The sequence below is a fragment of the Myotis yumanensis genome, unplaced genomic scaffold, assembly GCF_028538775.1.
Source record: "Myotis yumanensis isolate MYYU_CA2020_CCGP unplaced genomic scaffold, mMyoYum1.0.hap1 SCAF_5, whole genome shotgun sequence".
NCBI classification, from domain to species: domain Eukaryota; kingdom Metazoa; phylum Chordata; class Mammalia; order Chiroptera; family Vespertilionidae; genus Myotis; species Myotis yumanensis.
In genome coordinates, this window is record NW_027223756.1 from 98,404,080 (window position 1) to 98,424,708 (window position 20,629).

The 20,629-nt window shown below is 50.0% G+C and overlaps 2 protein-coding genes across 10 annotated transcripts in view; one reads left to right on the plus strand and one right to left on the minus strand.

The window, feature by feature from the left end:
* The first annotated feature begins 2,097 nt into the window (after nucleotides 1-2,097).
* On the plus strand, nucleotides 2,098-11,113 carry PRAM1 (PML-RARA regulated adaptor molecule 1). 4 transcript variants are annotated; one of them, XM_070416647.1, is made up of 10 exons: nucleotides 2,098-4,259; nucleotides 5,913-7,179; nucleotides 7,265-7,331; nucleotides 7,407-7,480; nucleotides 10,042-10,099; nucleotides 10,198-10,306; nucleotides 10,418-10,580; nucleotides 10,664-10,697; nucleotides 10,788-10,822; nucleotides 10,947-11,113. In XM_070416647.1, the coding sequence occupies exons 1-9, from the start codon at nucleotides 4,041-4,043 to the stop codon at nucleotides 10,819-10,821; spliced, it is 2,025 nt and encodes a 674-aa protein (XP_070272748.1). In that variant the 5' UTR covers nucleotides 2,098-4,040; the 3' UTR covers nucleotide 10,822; nucleotides 10,947-11,113. The 4 variants fall into 4 exon arrangements, 3 of the variants coding, with proteins under 3 accessions (XP_070272748.1, XP_070272749.1, XP_070272750.1); XR_011471588.1 differs by lacking the exons at nucleotides 10,664-10,697; nucleotides 10,788-10,822; nucleotides 10,947-11,113 and having other exon boundaries at nucleotides 10,190-10,306; nucleotides 10,418-10,503; XM_070416648.1 differs by lacking the exons at nucleotides 10,418-10,580; nucleotides 10,664-10,697; nucleotides 10,788-10,822; nucleotides 10,947-11,113 and having other exon boundaries at nucleotides 10,190-10,331.
* A 1,259-nt stretch (nucleotides 11,114-12,372) lies between these two features.
* Nucleotides 12,373-20,629, minus strand: part of HNRNPM (heterogeneous nuclear ribonucleoprotein M) — a 48,231-nt gene continuing 39,974 nt past the window's right edge. For 4 of the 6 annotated variants that reach the window (XM_070416655.1, XM_070416653.1, XM_070416650.1 and 1 more), the window contains 4 exons: nucleotides 18,197-18,250; nucleotides 15,427-16,229; nucleotides 14,692-14,743; nucleotides 12,373-12,799 (listed from right to left, as the gene is read on the minus strand). In XM_070416655.1, the coding sequence (XP_070272756.1) occupies nucleotides 12,636-12,799; nucleotides 14,692-14,743; nucleotides 15,427-16,229; nucleotides 18,197-18,250 (1,073 nt within the window). In that variant the 3' untranslated portion in view covers nucleotides 12,373-12,635. The remainder of the gene's footprint in view (nucleotides 12,800-14,691; nucleotides 14,744-15,426; nucleotides 16,230-18,196; nucleotides 18,251-20,629) is intronic. The other 2 variants (XM_070416651.1, XM_070416652.1) reach the window with 1 other exon arrangement.

Genomic DNA, 20,629 nt, shown 5'->3' on the forward strand with positions numbered 1-20,629 from the left:
TACCCTTCCTGGGCACCAGAAGCAATTCCTCCTGCCCTTCCCCCCCAGTCTGAACACCCCTGAAAATGGGTCTCTTCTGATTGTGTCCCTCCCCTTCCTATACCCTTCAGTGTCTCCCTATAGTTCTCTAGATGAAGATCCTGTTCTAGTAGCTCACCAGGCCCCCATCTTGAACCTTCCCATTCCCTCCCCGGGCCACACAAATCATCTTCTCCCTTCTCCTCCTTGAATACAGACTTCCTGTGAGCAAGCACACGAGTGAACCCCTGCAGACCCTGCTGAGATGGTTGTTACTCAGCACCAGCTGTGGAGTTAGATGGGCCATCAGGGAAACGGCTCCAGGGCCCTCTGAGCTCCCCCTTCTCAGCTAGAAGCCTTATAGCCATGACTGTGTGGCCATCAGCTTTCCTGCATCTCACTTTTTAGTCTTAAATGAGTGCCTTGATGCTCATCCCTGGATCCCTTGTGAGGATTCATAGAGGGACTGAGGAGAGAAGGTGGGGACTTGGGAAATGTTAGCAAGTGATTCACATCCCTCCAGCCACCAAGCCCATGGCTACCTCAACCTTTGCAAGAGCCTGGGGAGGAGGTGGGGCAGGGTCAAGGGGCCCATTTTACAGAGAGAGAAGGTGAAGGTAGGTAGGTAAGCTCACTGACTCTCTAGCCAGGCCCAGTTTTAAGTCACTCGCTGATTCTGCACCACCCTTGGAGCTGGGCACAGTTACTACCAGCCAGCAGGGTCCACATTCCCAAAGCCCTAGTCCCATGTTGCGGCCAAAGGTAAACTGAGTGGGGGGGTGAAAGGATTAAGGAAAGACAGATAAGAGAATGAAAGCTGGGTCTCGGTGGGACACTGCTCCCTGATGAGATAGCGCCAGCATCCACAAGCCGTGTCTTTATTTTATAGCAGATGCCACGAGGCAAAGTAGGGGCGTGATCACGTTGTTTACAGCATTCTCATGAGTTCCAACCCTACTCAACTACATGAACTCTAGCACAAGGCACGTGGGGCCACGTGCTCAGACCATAGGCTCAAGCTTACTACCACAGCCATTGGCTATAATTGTGCTGGGTGGGGCCTGCCCTCCAGCTGGGACTTGCACGTGGCAATGAGAGGACCCTGTCCTTTCATTAGTCCAAGGCTTGATCCTAGCCAAAACACCGTAACTGCACCCCATAGTCCCAGGCTTTCCTGTATCTCCAGGGACAGGAATTAGTGATTCTGGTTCCCCAGGACCCCAGGGTACCAACCCCCCTAGCTTTCCTTTCCCATCGAGTCCCTCATTCAGCCATCCCCAAATCCAGTCTGTCAGGACTTTTCCAGAGAGACCAAGAGCCAATATCTTGGTCCAGTTCCCCCAACACCCACCATACCCACTCCATCACCCATATAGATGCAGCCACCCCTCCCATGAGAACTAAGGGCCCATAGCTCCTACTGCCCCTTTGGAGGCAGTGGGAACTCTGCCCTGAGGCTTAAGGAGCTGGTTCAGCAGTTGGCCTGGTTACCCTGACCACTCCAAAACATACCTCCTCCCTCATCCCCTTCCATCTCATATACAATCTTTTGTCTGCTCACCTGAAATTTATCACTGCTCCCAGTGTCCCTTCTAGGCTCCTGCAGCCCCTGCCCTCCTTCTGGCTAACCTATGACCCCACAGAAGGTCCCCCTACCCCACCTCAACTCCAGGATGCCTGAAAGCTGTCCCCTTAGGCCCAAGCATGTCCAGCAGACGGCACCCAGGAGTATCAGTCTGAGGGAGAATGAGAGGAGGCCAGCACTCGCCTTGTACAGCTGCCCCCACGTAGGCAGGTGGGCCAGAGACTGCAGGTTCATGTTGAACAGGCTGAGCCACTCCCAAGTGTCCATCCACCGCCTGGCAGTTGTCCAGCACCAGTTCCGTTGCTGGTGTCACTGGTGGGTGCCCCCTCAGCTGGGGAAGGGGAGGTAAAGTTCCTGACCTGAGCTGAGCACCCCCCATCTGGGGCTCCTGACTTCTTGTTGCCTCAGGACCCACCACCCACGTGCTCATTCCTCTAAGTGGCTGCACCAGCTGCCAACCCCCAACCCCCCACCACCCACCCACATTAGGGAAGGCAGGTGCACTGCTCCTGGCTCTTGCACAGGGCCTGGGTGCACCAGCTTCAATTCCCCACGCACTCTCAGAACCCCAGCTCACCTCCCTGGCCCTCAGTGTTCCACACACTTGCCTGACAAACCCCCACCAACACCCATTTCCCAAGGCAGACGCCGGTTCAGGCTCACTTCTGGCTTTTGGTTCCCCAGCTCCAGCTGTAGCTGCAGGTCCACGTTTAAGGCTTTGTGCCTCCAGAAAGGTGCCAAACATACAAAGAGGACTGGGGGTCATGTGCCCTCTGGGGACTGTGCCAGGAGCCTGTGGGCTCCCCCCAGAGTCTCAGCCAGGGAGGGACCCTCTAGAATTCTGTGCTGAGGCTGTCCACACACCCAGGAGTCTTCCCAGAGCCTGGGGAATCACTGGCTGTCATTCATTAAATCCTTCAGCTTACCTTATATGCTCTCAGCCAGTCATCCCTGTTCTTTCTTTCATCCTTTCCTTCTCACCAAACCTGTGAGGTGGTGGCTGGTCCTGGAGACCCAGAGAGGACCTAAATCTCATCATCCCTGGCCTCCTGGGACCCCTGTTCAGAGGGGGACCCACATCTGGAAATGTGACTGAGAATGCACAGGCCAAGTTCCAGAATCCTCAGGCTGTACCCTTAAAGCAGACATACAAATAGGCAGTCATTTCCAGATGTGCTCCCTGTGGCCTTCATGGCAGGGTAGGCAAAAGAAGGGCTCCTGCTGGGAATGCAAGTCCTTAAGACAGAAAGAGCCTCCTTCCCTGTCTCAACTAAATCTTTCTGGATCCTTTTGGAAACTTATAGGATCACCTGCCAGGTGTGATCTGTAAACTAGCAGCATGGGCATTACCTGGGATGTTGCGGATACTGAGGCCTCACCACTGACTGGAAGCAGACCCTGCATTTTAATAATGGGGACAGATGGCAGGTGACTGATGGGCACCGGTGTTTCTCAATTAGCTGCATATTAGAACCCTCAGCAAGTGTCTAGGTGTGGCCACACCCAAACCAATTAAGTCAGAATTTCTGGGTGCTTCTATGTCTTTCTTTGTAAATTCCTCAAACAACCCCAATGCATGGCCAAACAGAACCAGGGCTCTGCACTCCCCCAATGAACTGACCTCCAGGGGACCTTATCTGGCTGGGCCCCACATCCTAACTGCACTGGTCTTGCCCACTACCTTTACCCCATCTTCCTTGGCCTCCAAGCTGTCTGTCTTGATTTTCTTCACATCCTTAGTCCACTGGGAACCTGGGGTGTCCTCGGACCCCCTCCCCAGGGCCAAAACCTTTGATACTACCCACCTATTCACCTTCAAATCGCCATCTCAGTGGGCCATCCATGGCCCATGTACTATTTGCCCCTGCAACAGGGAAGTCTTGCTCAAAACTGGGAATTGGACCACAGAGAAGTGTTAACATGAGGAAGGCAGGTGAGGTAATGAGCAAAAAGGCTTCACCTGCCCTAGCCAGTTTGGCTCAGTGGGTAGAGTGTCGGCCTGTGGACTGAAGGGTTCTGGGTTTGATTCCTGTCAAGGGCACATGCCTGGGTTGTGGGCTCAATCCCCAGTAGGGGGCATGCAGGAGGCAACCGATCAATGATTCTCTCTGATCATTGATGTTTCTATCTCTCTCTCTCCCTTCCTCTCTGAAATCAATACAAATATATTTTTTAAAAAGGCCTCACCCATCACACTCACTCGACTCCTTGGTCTCCGGCCCAGAGCAGACTGTGCCCCCTCTCCATTGAGAACGCCCCCTCCCATGGAGGCTCTGTCTGAAATTGGCCTTCGCCTGTCTCTGCTGGCAGGAGGTCTAGCACCAAGTCCTCCCTGGAGCCCAGAGGTTAGCAGGGCATGTGGTGGGACTGAGGGGGAGAGGCACAAAGAGAGCCAAGAAACTGGTGACTGTGTTGTGAATGTGCTGACCCCCAATGCATGAAATGCAGAGACAGTAGCAGGCAGGTCAGGAACTCAAGACGTGCTAGACAGGAAGGATCTGGAGACAAGCCCGGGCTGTCCCCGCCTCCTTTCCTTCCTCCTCTGCCCCCTCCACTCATGGGGCCTGTGGAGCAGAAGCCACAGTCACTTCCTGAAAGCCACAGGCCCAGTTCAGTTCCCACTCTCACCGTAACCCATCACCTGCCTGCCGCCATGGTAAGTGAGTCCGCAAGCCCTGGGAGAGCCCCCCCACTGGTTGGAGGCAAGGGGTGCCATGGGTGAGAATTGGGGGGCATATTCCAAGAATACAGTGGCAGAGAAAAGCCACTTGGGAAACAGGAATAACCAACACAAAGGCCCAGAGATGTGAAGCAGCCAGGACACACAGTCCAAGCTCCAAGGGGCCCAGGTTATGACTACAATTATAGGGGGACTAGTGGGACTGCTCAGACAACTAACTCCCTTCCCCTCGGGTCAGCAGGAACAGCAACCTGGGAATGGAGAGGTAGGTGAGCACACCCAGGGTAAGCACAGGCGTTTCCAGTGGGTGACAAAGTGGGTCAGGCACCTGCTGCTTGCCCCCACCCAATCAGTCACCCAAGGCGTGACCTGGCCCTGTGGGTCAACTGGGAGCCCTTGCTCCAACTCACCAGGTAGGGGCCTTTCAAGCCAGAGTAGTGGCCTTTTCTCACATTCTCTGAATAGGAAAGTGAAGCATAACCAGGTGGAGAGGCCATGCTTTTCTGACCTTCCCTTCCTTCCCCCAATCTTCTTGACCCCAGGTGATTCCAGGTTTCGGGGAGCCTGTGGCAGGGCCGCCTTTGTGGGACTTGTCATTAGAGCAGGCCTGGTCTAGTTTGTGTATCTGTCTGTGTATAACCAATGGTATGGATGATCAGCACTATACCTAGGACAGACTGTGTGTGCCATAGATGACACAGTGCCTGACCGTGCTTGGGGGGGGGGGGGGGGGGGGTTCTGCCTACCATTTCTCATGGCATTATTGACTGAGTGTCCCCGACCATCACTATGGGATCTGGGACTGTGAGAAACCCTGCACCACATTTGCCTCCAGGTTCCCAAGTATCTCTGCATCCATCTATGTGAGTCACTGGATGTGACTGAGTATATGCCAGACTTTGTGGCCTCTATGTTCTTTATTTCAACAAATATTTACTGAGCACCTACTGTGTGCCAGGCACTGGGAAGACAGCAATGAAATTAGCCAAGTCACTGCATTTAAAAAACAATATAAGTACAAAAAACAAAAGAAAAAGGAAAAAATAAACCTAAGTGACATAAATATGATACATGATGTCGGGTACTAAAAGAAAAATCATGCAGGTTGGAGACTCAGGGTTAACAGGCTCCCTCTGGCTGCTGTGGGGATACTAATCAGAGATGGAAGGTGGGCAGGAGTCCAGGGAGGAGGCAATGGGAAGGTACATCTAATGCAGTGGTTCTCAACCCTCTGGCCCTTTAAACACAGTTCCTCATGTTGCGACCCAACCATAAAATTATTTTTGTTGCTACTTCATAACTGTAATTTTGCTACTGTTATGAATCGTAATGTAAATATCTGATATGCAGGATGGTCTTAGGCAACCCCTGTGAAAGGGTCGTTCGACCTCCAAAGGGGTCGTGACCCACAGGTTGAGAACCGCTGATCTAATGGGTAACAGTGCTGCAGACAGTGAGAAGTGGTTGGATTCCGGATGTAATTTGCAATTAAAACAGAAGGAACTGGAGACATGGGGGTAAAAGAACAAGGAAGGGGTGGTGTGTGTCTGTCACCATGTTCACGTTTCTCCATGTTGGTCTTTACACAACTCCTGTGTGTACCAGTCCCTGACTGACTGTGTCCCCTAGGGGAGCCATCAGGACTTCCGGAGCCTTCAAGCAAAATTCCAGGCCTCTCAGCCTGAGACCAGTGAACTCCCCCTCAAATCTCCAAAGCCTGAGTTCAAGAAACTCCTCAAGAAGTTCCCACAGCCTGAGCCCAGTGAGCACTCTAAGAAGCCCTCACCACCTGAGTTCACTGATCTGCCTAGGAAGCCCCCACAGCCCGAGTTCATTGCAGTGCCCAGGAAGCCCCCACAGCCCAAGTTCACTCATCTGCCCAAGAAGCCCTCCAAATCTGAGTTCAGTGAACTCCACAAGAAGTTCCCAGAGCTCGAGGCCACTGTGCTCCCCAGGAAGCCCCTGCAGCCTGAGGTCAGTGAGGCCCCTCAGAAGGCCTTACAGCTGGAGCCCAGTGCAATTGCCCAGAAGCCCCAGCAGCCTGACCTGAGCAACCCCATCAGGCCTCCCACAGAACCCAAACTCAGTACATTCCCCAGAAAGTTCTGGCAGCCTGAGTCCAATGAGGCTATCCTGACGGCCTCACAGCCCGAGTTCAGTAACATTCCAAAGAAGCCCCCACCCCTTGAGTTCAGAAAGCCCCAGCAGCCTCAGATGCCCCCCTGGAAGCCTGAGCCCAGTGAGCCCCACCCCAACTTTTCACAGCCTGACTTCAGTGCCTTCCCAAAAAAGACCCCACCACCTCAGCTGAGTAACCTCCCCAGGAAGGCCCTGCAGCTTGAGTCTGGTGACCTCACCAGGACATCCTCAGAGCCTGAGGTCTGTGTGTTTCCCAAGAGGCCACAGCAGTCTGAATTCAAAGCACTTTCTAAGCCCCCAAAGCCCAAGCTGAGCAGCCTCCCCAGGACGTCCTCAGAGCCTGAGGTCAGCTTATGCCGCAGGAAGTTTCCACAATCGGAGGGCCAGGGGACCCCCCGCAAGTTTTCACAGCCTGAAACCGATGCTCTGTCCAAGAAGCCCCGGCAGGCAGAGTTCTTTGGGGATCCCTCTAGAAAGCCCCCACTGCCTGGCTCTGTTTCGGAGAGCTCCCTGCCCATGGCTGTTGCGGGCTCCGGCCCCAGATTCCCACTCAGCCCAGGGTTTGGAGCAAGGCAAAAGAAGTCAGGAGTTCTCACTCATGGTGGAGGGTCAAGGCTGGGCCTCAAACCCGGCCACCCACCACGGCAGAGGCCTCTGCCTCCAGTCAGCAGCCTGGGACCTCCGCCAGCCAAACCCCCGCTGCCCCCAGGCCTCAAGGATGTCCAGAGCTTTCAGAGACCCTCAGCAGCAATCACCAGTGAGTCGGGCACCCCAGGCTGAAAGGAGGGGGGCAGAGGCTCCCTGGCCATGCCTGCCTCCTTCCTGCTCTCCTCTTTCCACAGCTCTACAGAAGACCTGCTCTTCTGCTGGAATCCACTTCCAGGCCAGACAGCCTAAGGCTATCCTGAAGTGAGTGTGGAGACTAAGGGGACACAGGTGCCAGTAATGGGCCTGAAGAGGCCCTTATCTCAGGTATCCCTGCAGGGACCAAGAGGAGATCTACGAGCTGTACGATGATGTGGACCTGACAGACTCCAGCCCCAGCACCAAGGGCAAAGGTTTGTTGGCAGCGGGGCTGGACACAGCCAGCCTGGGCACCTGGGACCTATCTGCTGCAAGGGCATTTTCAGCCATTCTGTTCCCTGACAATGCAGGGGAGAAAGCAGGGAGGAGTAGGGGCCTTTCAGAAAGGTCACACCAGTTCCTGATGGACAGCACAGCATAGTGAAGGGCAGCATAGAGGCCAAGAACCAGTGAACATGATGTAGTCAGGGCAGAGGGGTGGCCCAGATGAAAGTGGAAGAGTCGGGTAAAAAGCGGCAAGAGGACTTGGCAGTGTATTACACAGGAGCGAGAGGGAGTGAGGGAGCTTGCCTTGGGCCTAGTTGTAGAGTGAAGCCTTCCCTGAATCGGGTAAAAGAAAGGTGTCAAGGTCCCTCATAGATCTATTGTGTTGGAGGTGCCTGAGGACTTGGGCCTGGACACAGGGTATATCCCTGACACCTCTCTCTGAGTGCTCTGGGTTCCAAAGGCCCCTTCTCTCTCCCTTCCGAGTCTGCTCCTGGAGAGGATGCTAGCCTAGCAGGCCCACACCTCCGGCCCAGCACCAGGTTTAATGCCTTCACCAACGCTGAACGAAAACAAAAAGTGCTTCCACATAAGCACTTTACATGTGTGTCACTGAATCTGCACAGACCCCTACCCAAGGCAATATCATGCCCACTTTACACATGTGGAAGCTTGAGGATCTGAGAAGTATCTTGTTGCGCTTACACAGCCAGTACACACAAGTTCAGGTCCCCTGCTTCCAGACTGCTTCCCTGCCCTGGCTTTGGAAGGCCTTGCCTCCGGTGGGGGAACCTTCCATCAGGGGTGTCTTTAGGATGCTACCTCTCCCTCCCCATTAGTACCTCCCACCCAGATCTGCTGCTTCTGTGGCTACTTCTGAGCTTTCTCCAGGGGCTGCTTACAAAAGCCCTCTGTTAGCAGTTAGTAGAGCTTTCTGACAGGGCCCCTCCTGCTTCTGCTCTAAATGTGGCTCTGTGGCTAGGCTCTGAGGGGTCACTGTTGGGGACATGGACATGGAAAGGGAATGACTGTGGCCACTCCACTTCCAGCAGCCTTGCAGGCATGGCCCACACCTTCCTCTTCCCCAACTCCAACCACCCAGAGCAATAGCTGCTCCACATCTTCACACAGCTGAAGGTCAGGCCCACCTTTTCCCCAGGATCTAAACAGGAGCCTGCCTTTCCCCATAGGACCTGCTTGGGGTCACATTGCCAAGCTTGGGTCACAGGTACACCAGGTCCATCCCACACCCCAGTGTTCAGTGGTGTACTCTACTGCTACAATGGGTTTGTAGACTGCACCCATTGGGTGACCATTCCTGGTCTGGGCAGCCTTTGGAAGAAATAGGAGCAGCTGGAGGGAGTATTTTGGGTGGGATGGCACCATCAACTGAGCATCAGGTGGAGGCTGGAGGCAAGCTCAATGCCTGAAGGGGCAAGACCACCAAGCAAATACCCTCTCAGTGCTCTGCTTGAGCCTTCATTCTCCTGTTCATGAGGCTCTCACTGTAAGCCAATTCCATGACCAACAGCCTCCTACCGGGAAGGCTGGTCACTTGCCAGGAAGTCTGCCCCACCCTGGGAGACCCTTCATAGTCTAGTCCAGTGGTCGGCAAACCCTGGCTCGCGAGCCACATGCGGCTCTTTGGCCCCTTGAGTGTGGCTCTTCCACAAAATAGTACGTGCGGGCGCGCACGTACAGTGCGATTGTAACTTCGTGGCCCATGCGCAGAAGTCGGTTTTCAGCCTGGGCGAGTCTATTTTGAAGAAGTGGCGTTAGAAGTGGGGGGTGTCGGTCCGGTGATGGGAGACGTGGTGCAGGCAGGCCGCGGGATACGCAGCGCGGGGGAGGTACATTGTTTTGAGGTACATTCGCTGAGGTCGACCCCTTCCAACTCTCCCATCCACACTCGTCTATCTGAAACAAGTATACAAGACAAGTGTGGATGGGAGAGTTGGAAGGGGTCGACCTCAGCGAACGTACCTCAATCAGATTGAGGATGTTTTTAGCAAAGGCCGGCTTAGGAGTACCCTAATTAAGTTAATAACAATGTACCTACCTATATAGTTTAACTTTAAAAAATTTGGCTCTCAAAAGAAATTTCAATCGTTGTACTGTTGATATTTGGCTCTGTTGACTAATGAGTTTGCTGACCACTGGTCTAGTCTCATCATTAGCCAGGCCAGTCCAAGAACCGCACTCCTTTGGCCCCTTCTTAGAGGCTTAATTTGCCTCCAGGAAATGCTTTTGCCTCATTTTTAACCTAAATTTCCTAATTCCCACAACCCAATCTGCTCTAGGCACCAGACATGAAATGGCCTCAGAAACTTATAAATCCTGTCTCTCTACCACTCACCATCTGGGTGAACTTAGGCAGTTACTTTACCTCCCAGAGCCTTTGTTTCCTCATCAGCAAGTTGGAAATGACATGAATAAGGGGGAATGTCTTGAAAGCTGACAGAGGGAAGGCTCACTCAAGATCAAGCAACCAAGGTCAAGAGAGGCCAAGCTGATGGTCCCTGTCCTAATATGGTGTTCTGACTGCCCCCAGATGAAGTGCCATCTATCCAGCAACCCCCCAGGAAGCCACCACAAGACCCTGAGCTCAGGTACCACAGGGCAAAGCAGGGAGGGGCCGAGCTCTGGGATAGCTGTGGAAGGGGACCCCTGAGGTGCTCATAAGCACCTAATTCCTTGAGTGACCCAGGAAAGAAAAGGCACCTCAGCCACAGCAGTTGTTGCCTGTGGACCCTAAGGCCCTGAAGAAAATCCGGAAGGCGGAGAAAGCTGAGAGGGAGTTCCGGAAGAAGTTCAAGGTGTGGCAAGAGCCCTGGGAGGGCTGGGGTCAGTCCAGTTGCCCAAGGCCCCTGGGGTTGGGGGAGGGGGGGGGGTCAGCACAGCCAAAGCTCTAACATGCCCCTCCCCAGTTTGAGGGGGAGATCGTGATTCAGACAAAGATGATGATTGACCCCAATGCCAAGACACGGCGTGGGGGTGGGAAGCACCTGGGGATCCGACGTGGGGAGATCCTGGAGGTGATTGAGTTCACCAACAAGGAGGAGATGCTGTGCCGGGACACCAAGGGCAAGTGTGAGTAAGCTGGGCTGGCAGACTGGGGAGACGGGCCCTACACTGCCAGACCAAGAATTCACCCATCCCTGCTCTTTCTGCAGATGGCTATGTGCCCAGAACTGCACTGCTGCCCTTGTGAGTGCTGCTGTGATTGGGGGTGGGGTGGGTGTTGATGGGCCCAGGGGTAACTTCTGTCTCTGCTAATCCAACTGTACTCTCCACCAGGGAAACGGAGGTGTATGATGACGTTGGCTTCTAGGGTATGTAGATGTTCTGGTCGGGTTGGCGGGGACCACAGCATCTTAGGAAGGGGTAAGCCCCCACCCTACTTCCCCAGGAGATACTTATGAGTCATCACTGGAAGTCACCCTTCCTCCTCTGTAGACCCTCTAGAAAGCCAACCATTTCCCCGAGGACAATAAAGCCTGCAGGTGTGGGGACCCAGGACAACCACCCACTAACCCAGGAATCCTGGATCCCAGCTTAGAGGCCACAGAACTGCCAAGGCTCACACCTGACCATGTACATGGACCACATAAAGCCTTTCTTTAAAGTGATCACTGCTTCTTGTTTTTTCTTTCCCACCTGACAGGCACACAGTGTAGAGACATGATCAAACACTCAGGGGTCTGTGGGGCCGACCCCCTCCTTCATGTTCTCAGGAGAAAAGTATGGTGGGGAGAAGGTGGCAAGGAAACTAGTAACCTGATAGACTTCAAGGTTTGAATTCCTGTGACAGAGCCCTGTCAGCTGCCAATCATGATTGAGAGGGAGTCAGGCAGGACACATCCAACACTGCCCCTCCACATGCAGACAGGACAAGCAGCAACTGCTGCTCCTTACAGGCTGCAAGCAGCTGTCTAGCCCAAGTGGACCCATGTACAAGGTCACATTTTGGTGGTGGTAGCCCAGTTTTGTTTTTGTTTTAATATATTTTTATTGAATTCACGAGAGGAAAGGAGAGGGAGAGAGAGATGGAAACATCAATGAGAGAGAATCATGGATCGGCTGCCTCCTGCAGGTCCCACACTAGAGATTGAGCCCGCAACCCAGGCATGTGCCCTTGGCTGGAATCAAATCTGGGACCCTTCAGCCTGCAGGCCGACACCCTATCTACTGAGCCAAACCAGCTAGGGCAGGGGGACCCAGTTCTGATACAGCCCAGGTATTAAGTTCAGCCTGAACCTCTATGGGACTAAACATGCTCAGAAACTCACACCCTGCTTAGTGTTTTAGTAAAGAAAGCTATTATGAACTGAATATTTGGTCCCCACCCCCCTCTCCAAATCCTAATGCCCAATTTGAGAGGCAATTAGCTCTACTATCCCTAAGAAAGCTCTTTTGTCCATTCTACCATGTGAGGTAACAGAAGGATCTGGTTCTCTCACCAGACACTGAGATTGCTGGCATTTTAATCTTGGACTTCTGAGCCTCCAGATTGTGAGAAATCAATTTGTTGTTTATAAACCACCCAGCTTATGGTATTTTTGTTATAGCAGCCAGAGCAGACTAAGACAAAAGCTGAACTGGAAATGAACCCAATGTAATGCCTGTAACCCTTCAAGAAACTGCACAGAAGGGAGACAGGACAGTTAACAGCCAAGTCTCCATTACCAACACAAGGGATTTAAAATCCACTCAGGATAAAGTTTCCATAGTTAGTTCCTAAAGGGGCAGAGTTCACAGACAAGCAAGAATGGGGATGAGACTCCTGGTGTTCACAGCTCCAAAGGTAGAAAGGAGACTGAGTGGTTCCTGCTCCCCAAATATCGGGTGGTGGCCCCACAACACACACACACACAAAAGCAAGCAGCTTTCAGGAACTGGTATTTATTATCAAAGTCATATTTGATGTCAACAAGATGCCACAACTACAAAAAAAATTGTGCACATTGCAATCTCAATGCAAACAGTCAAATGGAACCCCAGTCATTAAAAAAGTAATTCAAATTACCCCAAAAAGCAACTGAATTTTTTAAACATCTTTATACATCCAGCCAACAAATTAAAATGGTTAACAAGAAAAAATACAAATTCAGAGGTCTGGTATCGATGTTTAAAAAAGGCAACTGCTTAAGCATTTCTATCGATTCGAACATCAATCTCTCGGCCACTCAGCTTCATCCCATTCATCATCCGGCAGGCTCTCTCAGCCACCTCTGGAGACTCAAACTTAACCACACCGCACCCCTTGGACTTCCCATTCTCCATCTTGATGTCTGCATACAGCACGTGGCCTGGGCACAGGGAGGGAAAAAAACACCACAACTCATCAGGCAAACCAGATTTCAGCCTCAGTGTGGGCTCCACTCAGTCCAAATCACCTGTGAATTTCGGTGGTCTGAGTCAAAAGGGAGAGTATACTCCCCACCCCTGGTGCATGAATGCCCAGAACACAGTGGCTGGGACCCAACTACTATAGCCCTCAGCCCAATTCCCATTCTTCTGCCAACAGGAAAAAACCTGATCAGCCCCACGACAGCTTCAAATGCAGGTCTTTACACTCTGAAGAGTTAGCCAAAAAAAGGGGAGGCCGTGAAGCCAAATTTATAAGCAAATTTTACAGAGTCTTCGTTTTTCACTACACTGAATCACCACATTTACAAAGCCATCACCAATATGATGGATACTTTTGCACTATCCAAATATAAGCTGTGTAATAATTAGCAGTTTTCACATACTCATTCATTCAAGCACTGATTAAGCATCCAGGTATGTGTCAAGCACTGTGAAAACAAGTGCACAGGAGAAAAACCATAGAAACACAGGGCTCTACTTCAGAGACTGCCAAGGACATGACAGTGTAGCCAGTGCTAGGAGACCACAACTCTAGAGCCATTAACTGAGAAAGGGTCAACATCCTGGAGGGCTTCTCCTGGGAAAGTTCTGAAACAGAGTTTAAGTTCACCAGAGGACTTGCTGATAACAGCTCTCAATAGAGCACTTCTGGAGAACAGCACTTGTAACACAGGATTCAGAGACAGGAGGGAGAAGAGATGAAAGAGGAAGGAACCAAGCTGTACAGGGGCTTGTGAGAGTGAACTTTTCTCTTGTCAGCCCAGGGTCACTTCCAGATATGAGGCCAGGGGGAATTGCATGATCCAATCTGACTTTTCAGAACATCTACTACAATGTGGAAGCTGAAGAGTAGAGACAGAGGGCAAGAAGGAAGGCTATGGCTCAATAGCTAACCCCAGAGAACAAGGAGAGCAGCACCATGGTGAAATATGAGCCACTACTGAAACAGGAAATGAGAACACTGAGGAAGCTTTGATCTAGCAAGCCACCTAGACTCTGGCTTAGGGCTAGGCCTCCATTTTACATGGTTAAAAGAACAGAAGTTGCCCCAACCAAATGGCTCGTTTGTTGAAGCATCATCCCATACACCCAAAAGGTGGCAGGTTTAATTCTTGGTCAGGGCACATATATGGGAGGCAACCGATAGATGTTTCTCTCTCAACACCTCAGGTGAGGATTAAAAAATAAAACACACACACACAAACAGAAGTGGTGGGGGTGAGGGACAGGTAGGGTGGGGGGTGGGGGTCACTCAGAGACAACTTAACTTACTTTCAGCCAAAAAGTGAGCCTACCAGAATGGTTGCCTGGTGTGCCACAATCACAGACCTTCAGCTTCACTCACATATAAGCTACTGCAATACCCAGAGCCTGGCAATACCACTCTCACAGGACCTGCTGGGCAAGTGCTCTTTGAAGCACAACTCAAGTAGGTTCTATGGTAGAAAGAGACCTTGTCTCAAATGTGTTCATTTTATTTAGGTCTGTTCTTAGAAGCCATATGAGCTTGAGAATGTGACTTTGCCTGATCATCTGTAAAACAGGGACCATGCTATCTCCTTTCAAAAACCGTAAAAGGGCAAAAAAAAGATTAAGGGTAATATGAAAACACAGGGGAAAAGTGTCTGACACATACAAGGAAACTCAACCTGCTTGAATATTTGCATAGGCAGAAAAATGGCAAGTCCCATCAGCCCTCTAGAGTAAATAAAGTGGCTTTTAAAACTAGGATGGAAGGTTCATTGCATAACTTAAATGCATCATCAACAAGCTATGATTTCTGAAGCCACAACATATGGAAGCATCTAGAAAGCATTTCTCAAACACTTACCACATTCGTTGAATTTGTCCTTTAGCATTTTCCATGTAAAATCAAATGGGAGCTGGGGGGGGGGGAGAAGTAGGGGGGGGAAGAACAGACTGATGAGTGATTCAACCAAATCCTAATGTATAAACATTCCCATTATCTCTGAGGGTGACTTAAAGGATTTGCTATTACACAGAGAAATTGGCTGACCTCCCAACTGAGACAATCAACAGAAAACAAATTGGTCTGGAATGAGGTTTTAAACTAGCACACCAAGTTTACTCCATTGTAGCTTTTTCTGTCCATGGGGACATCATTTAGAGAGCAGAATGCACAGCTGCCTGTGATTCAGGCCACAGAACTACTGAATAGTAGCTAAAGGCAGTCAATTTGGTACAGATAATTCACAACCAACCATTTTTTCATCTGTACTGTCAGGCCAAGGTTTAGTGACTCTTCAAGCCAAGAGATCAGAAAACTACAGTTCTTCATCTCACTGTTCCATCTAGTACTCAGGGAAGCCCAGTGTGTTCACAGAACCCACTATTCTTGCTGGAAAGTATTGTAAGCTGTCACATTCCCTCCTCATCCTACCAGCACCAAACTTGAGAACAGTGACAAGGTGGCCTCGATGCTACTCAGCTCCCTTTCTGAAGAGAACATAACCTCTGACTTACTGGCCACCATTCGGTCTTGCTGATTTCCTGTCTCCCCTTCCTTTGTGCCTACGAATTGAGAGGTTCCAGGTGATCCACTTACATTTCTCACAAATATCTGGCAGGCCTTTCTGGCCACCCCAGGAGCATGGCCTCCAGCTCCACCAAAGGAACCTGCGAAGCTTCCTCCAAAGTTGCCACGCTCCATCTCGATGGCACGGTCAAAGCTGGCACTGCCACCGCCACCCATGGCCAGGCCCATGCGCTCAATGCCAGCGCCCAGGGCCGGGCCCATGGCGGGACCCATGCGCTCCAGGCTGTTGGCACCCATGCGCTCCAGGCCCATGCGCTCAAGACTGTTGGCGCCCATTCGCTCCAGGCCCATGCGCTCCAGGTTGTTGGCGCCCATGCGCTCCAGGCCGGTGGCCATGCGATCCATCACAGGGCCCATACGCTCCAGGCCAGCCCCCATGCCTGCGGGCACCATGCGATCCATGCTCAGGCCCATGCGCTCAATGGCAGGGCCCATACGCTCCACACCAGAGCCCATGCGCTCAATGGTCTGGCCCACACGATCAATGGGTGCGGCCATGCGCTCCAGGCCAAAGCCCATGCCGGCACCCATGCGCTCCACGCCAGATCCAATGCGCTCCATGGTCTGGCCCATGCGCTCGATGCTGGAGGCCATGTGGTCGAGGCCCAGTGGGCCCATGCGCTCGATGCCAGAGCCCATGCGCTCGACGGAGCCCATGCGGTCCATGACCAGGCCCATACGCTCAATTTCAGAGCCCACACGATCCATGCCATGGCCCAGGCCTGCGCCCATGCGCTCCATGCCAGCACCCCCAATGCGGTCAATGCCAGGGCCCATCCTCTCGATCCCAGGGACACTGCCTCCACCTCCACCTGAAAGAGGGACACAAAACACAGGCAGATATCAAGGACTTGTGTCAGCAGGGTGACCTGGGTGCAGATGGCTGGGTACTTCACTAGCTCACCCACAATTCAAAAACTAAGCCCCGCAATAATTTATCATTTAGCTATCCCTCAAATGTTGACAACTATTAAAGCTGGGTAGTGAATAAGTACTTCATTCTTCCTACTTCTGTGCCATGGTTGAAATCTACATTAAAAAAATTTTTTTAAAGGAAAAAACCCACCCTGGAAGATTTGTATTGACAATGTTGTCCATGTTACTTTGGAAGTGCTAGTAGTTGTGACAATCTTTTTGAGACATGGCTGTCGATTCCTGAGAGCTCTGCAGTTTTCCCACCACCAGAGACTGAGAAATGCTCTCAAGGAGAGGCTCAGAAATCCCACCCTCAGATGGTCACCCGGTGTAATGGATTACATGGTGACAATTCAAAATCACTCACCACCTTTAACCTCTCCCAACTTGTCCCTTTAAGAGGCCCTGCTGGTGGCCAATCTGGCTGCATTTCCTTAGCATCTCCAGAGCATAGAAAAGCTATAATATAGCCATACAAGCAAGAAGAGGCAAATACCAACACCATCATAGGTCCTGCTGTGTACAAATGAACACAGACAACCACTTCCAGGGAACCTTACTCTATCAGAGAAATCGCCAACCAACTTGTGTGTAACCTTGCTGGCTTTGGAGGAAAAGAATCCTATAGCAGAACAGAGTGGATTCTGAAAGAGGCCTAGGATCCATACCTCACAGTTCAGCTGGACACATGATAGCAGTTAGCAGTGCACAGTGACCCTGTGACACTTGCAACTCTGAACAAGGAGGATCTGACTCCCACCACCAAGGCACTGCCCTCTACTTTACCACAAGCAGAGCTCGTGGGGCCCTCTCACTCAAGCTTCACCACCACCACCACTATCACCACCTGCCTCTGAAAATGGGCAATTGAGCCTGCAGCCCAGTACAAGATGTAAGTTAAGAACAGAAAAGTTAGCAGTTTCTATAACTGATTCCCTAACTGAACAACATCGTGACCTGGCATGAGTCATGCTCCTTCTCCATACCTGTTTCCTTGGGTGAATAACAAAACACCAAGTGGCAAAATATATGCACAATTTTAAGAATATTAGACTTTCAGAGTAGAAATTTCTCAGAAACTATAAAAAAAAGGCAAGAGACTTCAAGAGGGGAGGTGGCGTGCCCATGAGCATCAGAAATGAGGACAATCTCCCCCGCTCCACCACCATCACCACCAACAGTGGCAGAGAACTGGGAAGAAATGAGTTCTAGAATCAACCCACCACAGAAAGTGCTAGCAAGTGGAGTCACCAAGGAAATGCCAAAACACTCAAAGCCATGAGGACAAATCAGGCTGAAAATAGTACATTTAGTTTTAAGTACGCATTTTAAAAAGTGTATTACTGGGAGGATATATTTCAAAATGTTTACAGCATTCATCACTGAGCAGTGAAATTTCAGATATTTACTTTCTCCATAATTTTCAGAGTTGTTATGAGTACATGCATATATTTTATTAAGCAATTTTATGTATTAGGTGACATTTTTACAATCAGATAGAATACTTTCAGGAATTTATAATTTCATAGTATTGAAAACAAAAAAGCCCCCAAAGCATGTAAGCACATTATAATAACAATGACAAACACAGCTCACATAGCACTTAAATACTCTTTTACATGTATTAACTCATTTATTCTTCAAAAACAATCCTATGAGGTAGTAGGTACTATTGTATCCACATTTTACAGTACAAAAATTAGAAGGTTCAGTAACTTGCCAAATGTCACACAGGTAGGCAGAAACTGGTTCCCCCCGCAGGCAGTCTATTTTAGAGCCCATGCTTTTCACCACCACACTTTACTATCCCTGGTAATAACAGCCTATTCTAAAAATCAAAACAGCAAAACTAAGCGTTTCCTACCTCCTCCCTGCTTTGCAATGATCTCTCCTCTCTTCAGTGCATTACTTAGGATTTCTAAGGAAATCAGGAAGAAAAAAAAATTAGCCAAACTTCTCTATGGTTAATAAAAATTTGTTTATTACAGATTTCAGAGAAATACTACTAATTACGAAATTTAAAAAGGAAAGTGGGGGCAGGGGGTTGAGAAATACACATAGACAAGATCATTTTACTGGAAAATTGCAAAATCCTTGATAACGGGTCATGATAGGAGAAGCCGACATAGCTCCAAAGTGAGGCCCAGTTGGTAGAGCCATCTGGGAATGTGCCCAGCAAAGCCCATGTATACCCATGAAATGAATTTGGAAAGTCAGAAGAACAAGAATGGAGCCAGTGGCGCAGACCCTCAGTACTCATAGACGAAAGTGCACTCATCCACACAGATCCAATCAACATCCCGCAGCAAAACTAAAGCTACATTTACAGCCCCAAACCCTGCAAACCAGCAGCAAGTGCGTGCAGTGCTAGAAATGTGACCTAGTTAACAAGCCGTGAACGGGAGGATTTCAGCAAGCTAAGCCCACCAGCCCCACCTGGAAGGAGCTGGGTGTGAGGGTGACTAAGTGACAGACAAAGCCTCAAAAAAATAAAATAAAAACCCCAACACATTCAGCCGTCTAAGACAGAAAACACTGCTGCTTGCTTGCCAACAGTTCAAAGTTTGTGGAGTGCTATTATTAGTGATAACTTTTAGAAGTTTATTCTCAGTCTTTCATTATGTAGAGGAAACTTGGACTGTGCCATCCCCAACCTGGTCTTGAAGTGAGCTCAGTAACATGGACAATAGCCACTGGTCACATCAAGTATTATGGCCATGACCACAAAGAGATTAAACCCTATCCCACAACTGTTTCTAGTACTGCAACTACCTGCTAGAGGAAGGAAGTGCACCAAAAATAATAGACCTCCATCCTGCCTGCAAACCCAGTACAGGACTTATTCTTCTATAAAGTCTATGATCCTGCTCAGCAGGCCCAAGCCTACTCTCATTTTCCTAAAACAGTACTTAGATCAAACCATTTCTGGAAAAAGCCTTCACAATGGCTCCACCACTGATTTAAAGGACAAATTCTTTTCATGGGCACTCATTCACAGGTCTGCCTGCTCACTTCCAACTTGAATCTGTTCTTCCCGTCTCAGATAGACCATCACCTCCAAGCCTCTACACCTGACACTGTCTAGCCTCCTATCTTCCAGCACACCTTCTACCTATGCTGAACCCCCTTGGACACCAGCCCCTCCAGTTCAAACCACATTTCCTGCTCAGATCCAGGGCTCTTTCACCAGCATGCCATCTAGGGCAGTGCTTTTTCAAATCCGAACACTGAAAAATCATCATCTTTGTGTGGTGCTTACATGGCTGTCTAAGGGCTCAGGAATGAACAACTCTACCAGCTCCCTTGCTAAGCCACTTTGATATACTGACCTCCAGTGCTAACTGGAGCCACTCTTAGCATTGTCTCCTCAGCTGCACTATCTCCTCTCCTTCAAGGTCAAGAACCACATATCTATCTATAGCCCTGTAGCATCAAGTACAGTTGTTTGCACAAAGAACTGCCTTGACAGGAGAAAAGGCACACTGAGTAGCGAGGCACTATAGAAAGTAGCACCAAAATAATTGAACTGTCAAACAACACAGAAAATTAAAATCAAGAACGGAATCTGGAAAACCAATCCAGGTAACTACTCTAAAAACCTGACAAATATTTTATTTGGTACAAAGACCTTTTATCTTAGCCTGATGACAAGTAGCAGTAGGGAAATCCAGACAAAGCCTTGTTCTTGTCACTTTGGGAGGCTTCAGTACAGATGACAAACTCAATCAGAGAGAAGGTGCCAAAGTAGCAAAAGGAACAAGGCCCACAGATCTATTTTTACCCAGGTCAGGACAGGAAGAGTTTCCTGTTGCCACATGAAGTAACCTCACCAGATCCACTGTGTCACTGTGTCATCACAGAAGCACCACAGAGCAGCAAAGGATTAAGGGTTCAGAGCAGAAAAAAGTGCTCTTAAGAACAGTTACATACCACATGTTCTTCTCACCACAGGTAGACACAAATTGGTATTTGCAGCCAAATGACAATAATTTTTTTAAAATATATTTTTATTTATTGATTTCAAAGAGGAAGGGAGAGGGAGAGAGATGAGAGAATCACTGATTGGCTGTCTCCTGCACACCCCCTACCGGGGATCCAGCCCGCAACCCAGGCATGTGCCCTTGACCAGAATCAAACCCAGGACCCTTCAGTCCGTAGGCCAACGCTTTATCCACTGAGCCAAACCGGCTAGGGCCAAATGACAGTAAATTTTAAAACAATTTAAAAACACTACCATTTCAAACACAAAACCAAAGCCAGTCATGGAAATAAAAAACTTTTAACTTACCTAGTCACA

Bases quoted from the DNA above. Each gene is read 5' to 3' on its own strand.
- PRAM1 (XM_070416647.1), top strand. From the start codon at position 4,041: ATGAAATGCAGAGACAGTAGCAGGCAGGTCAGGAACTCAAGACGTGCT. The intron at 7,481-10,041 runs GTTTGTTGGCAG...GACTGCCCCCAG, and splicing joins CCCCAGCACCAAGGGCAAAG to ATGAAGTGCCATCTATCCAG. The intron at 10,307-10,417 runs GTGTGGCAAGAG...GCCCCTCCCCAG, and splicing joins AGTTCCGGAAGAAGTTCAAG to TTTGAGGGGGAGATCGTGAT.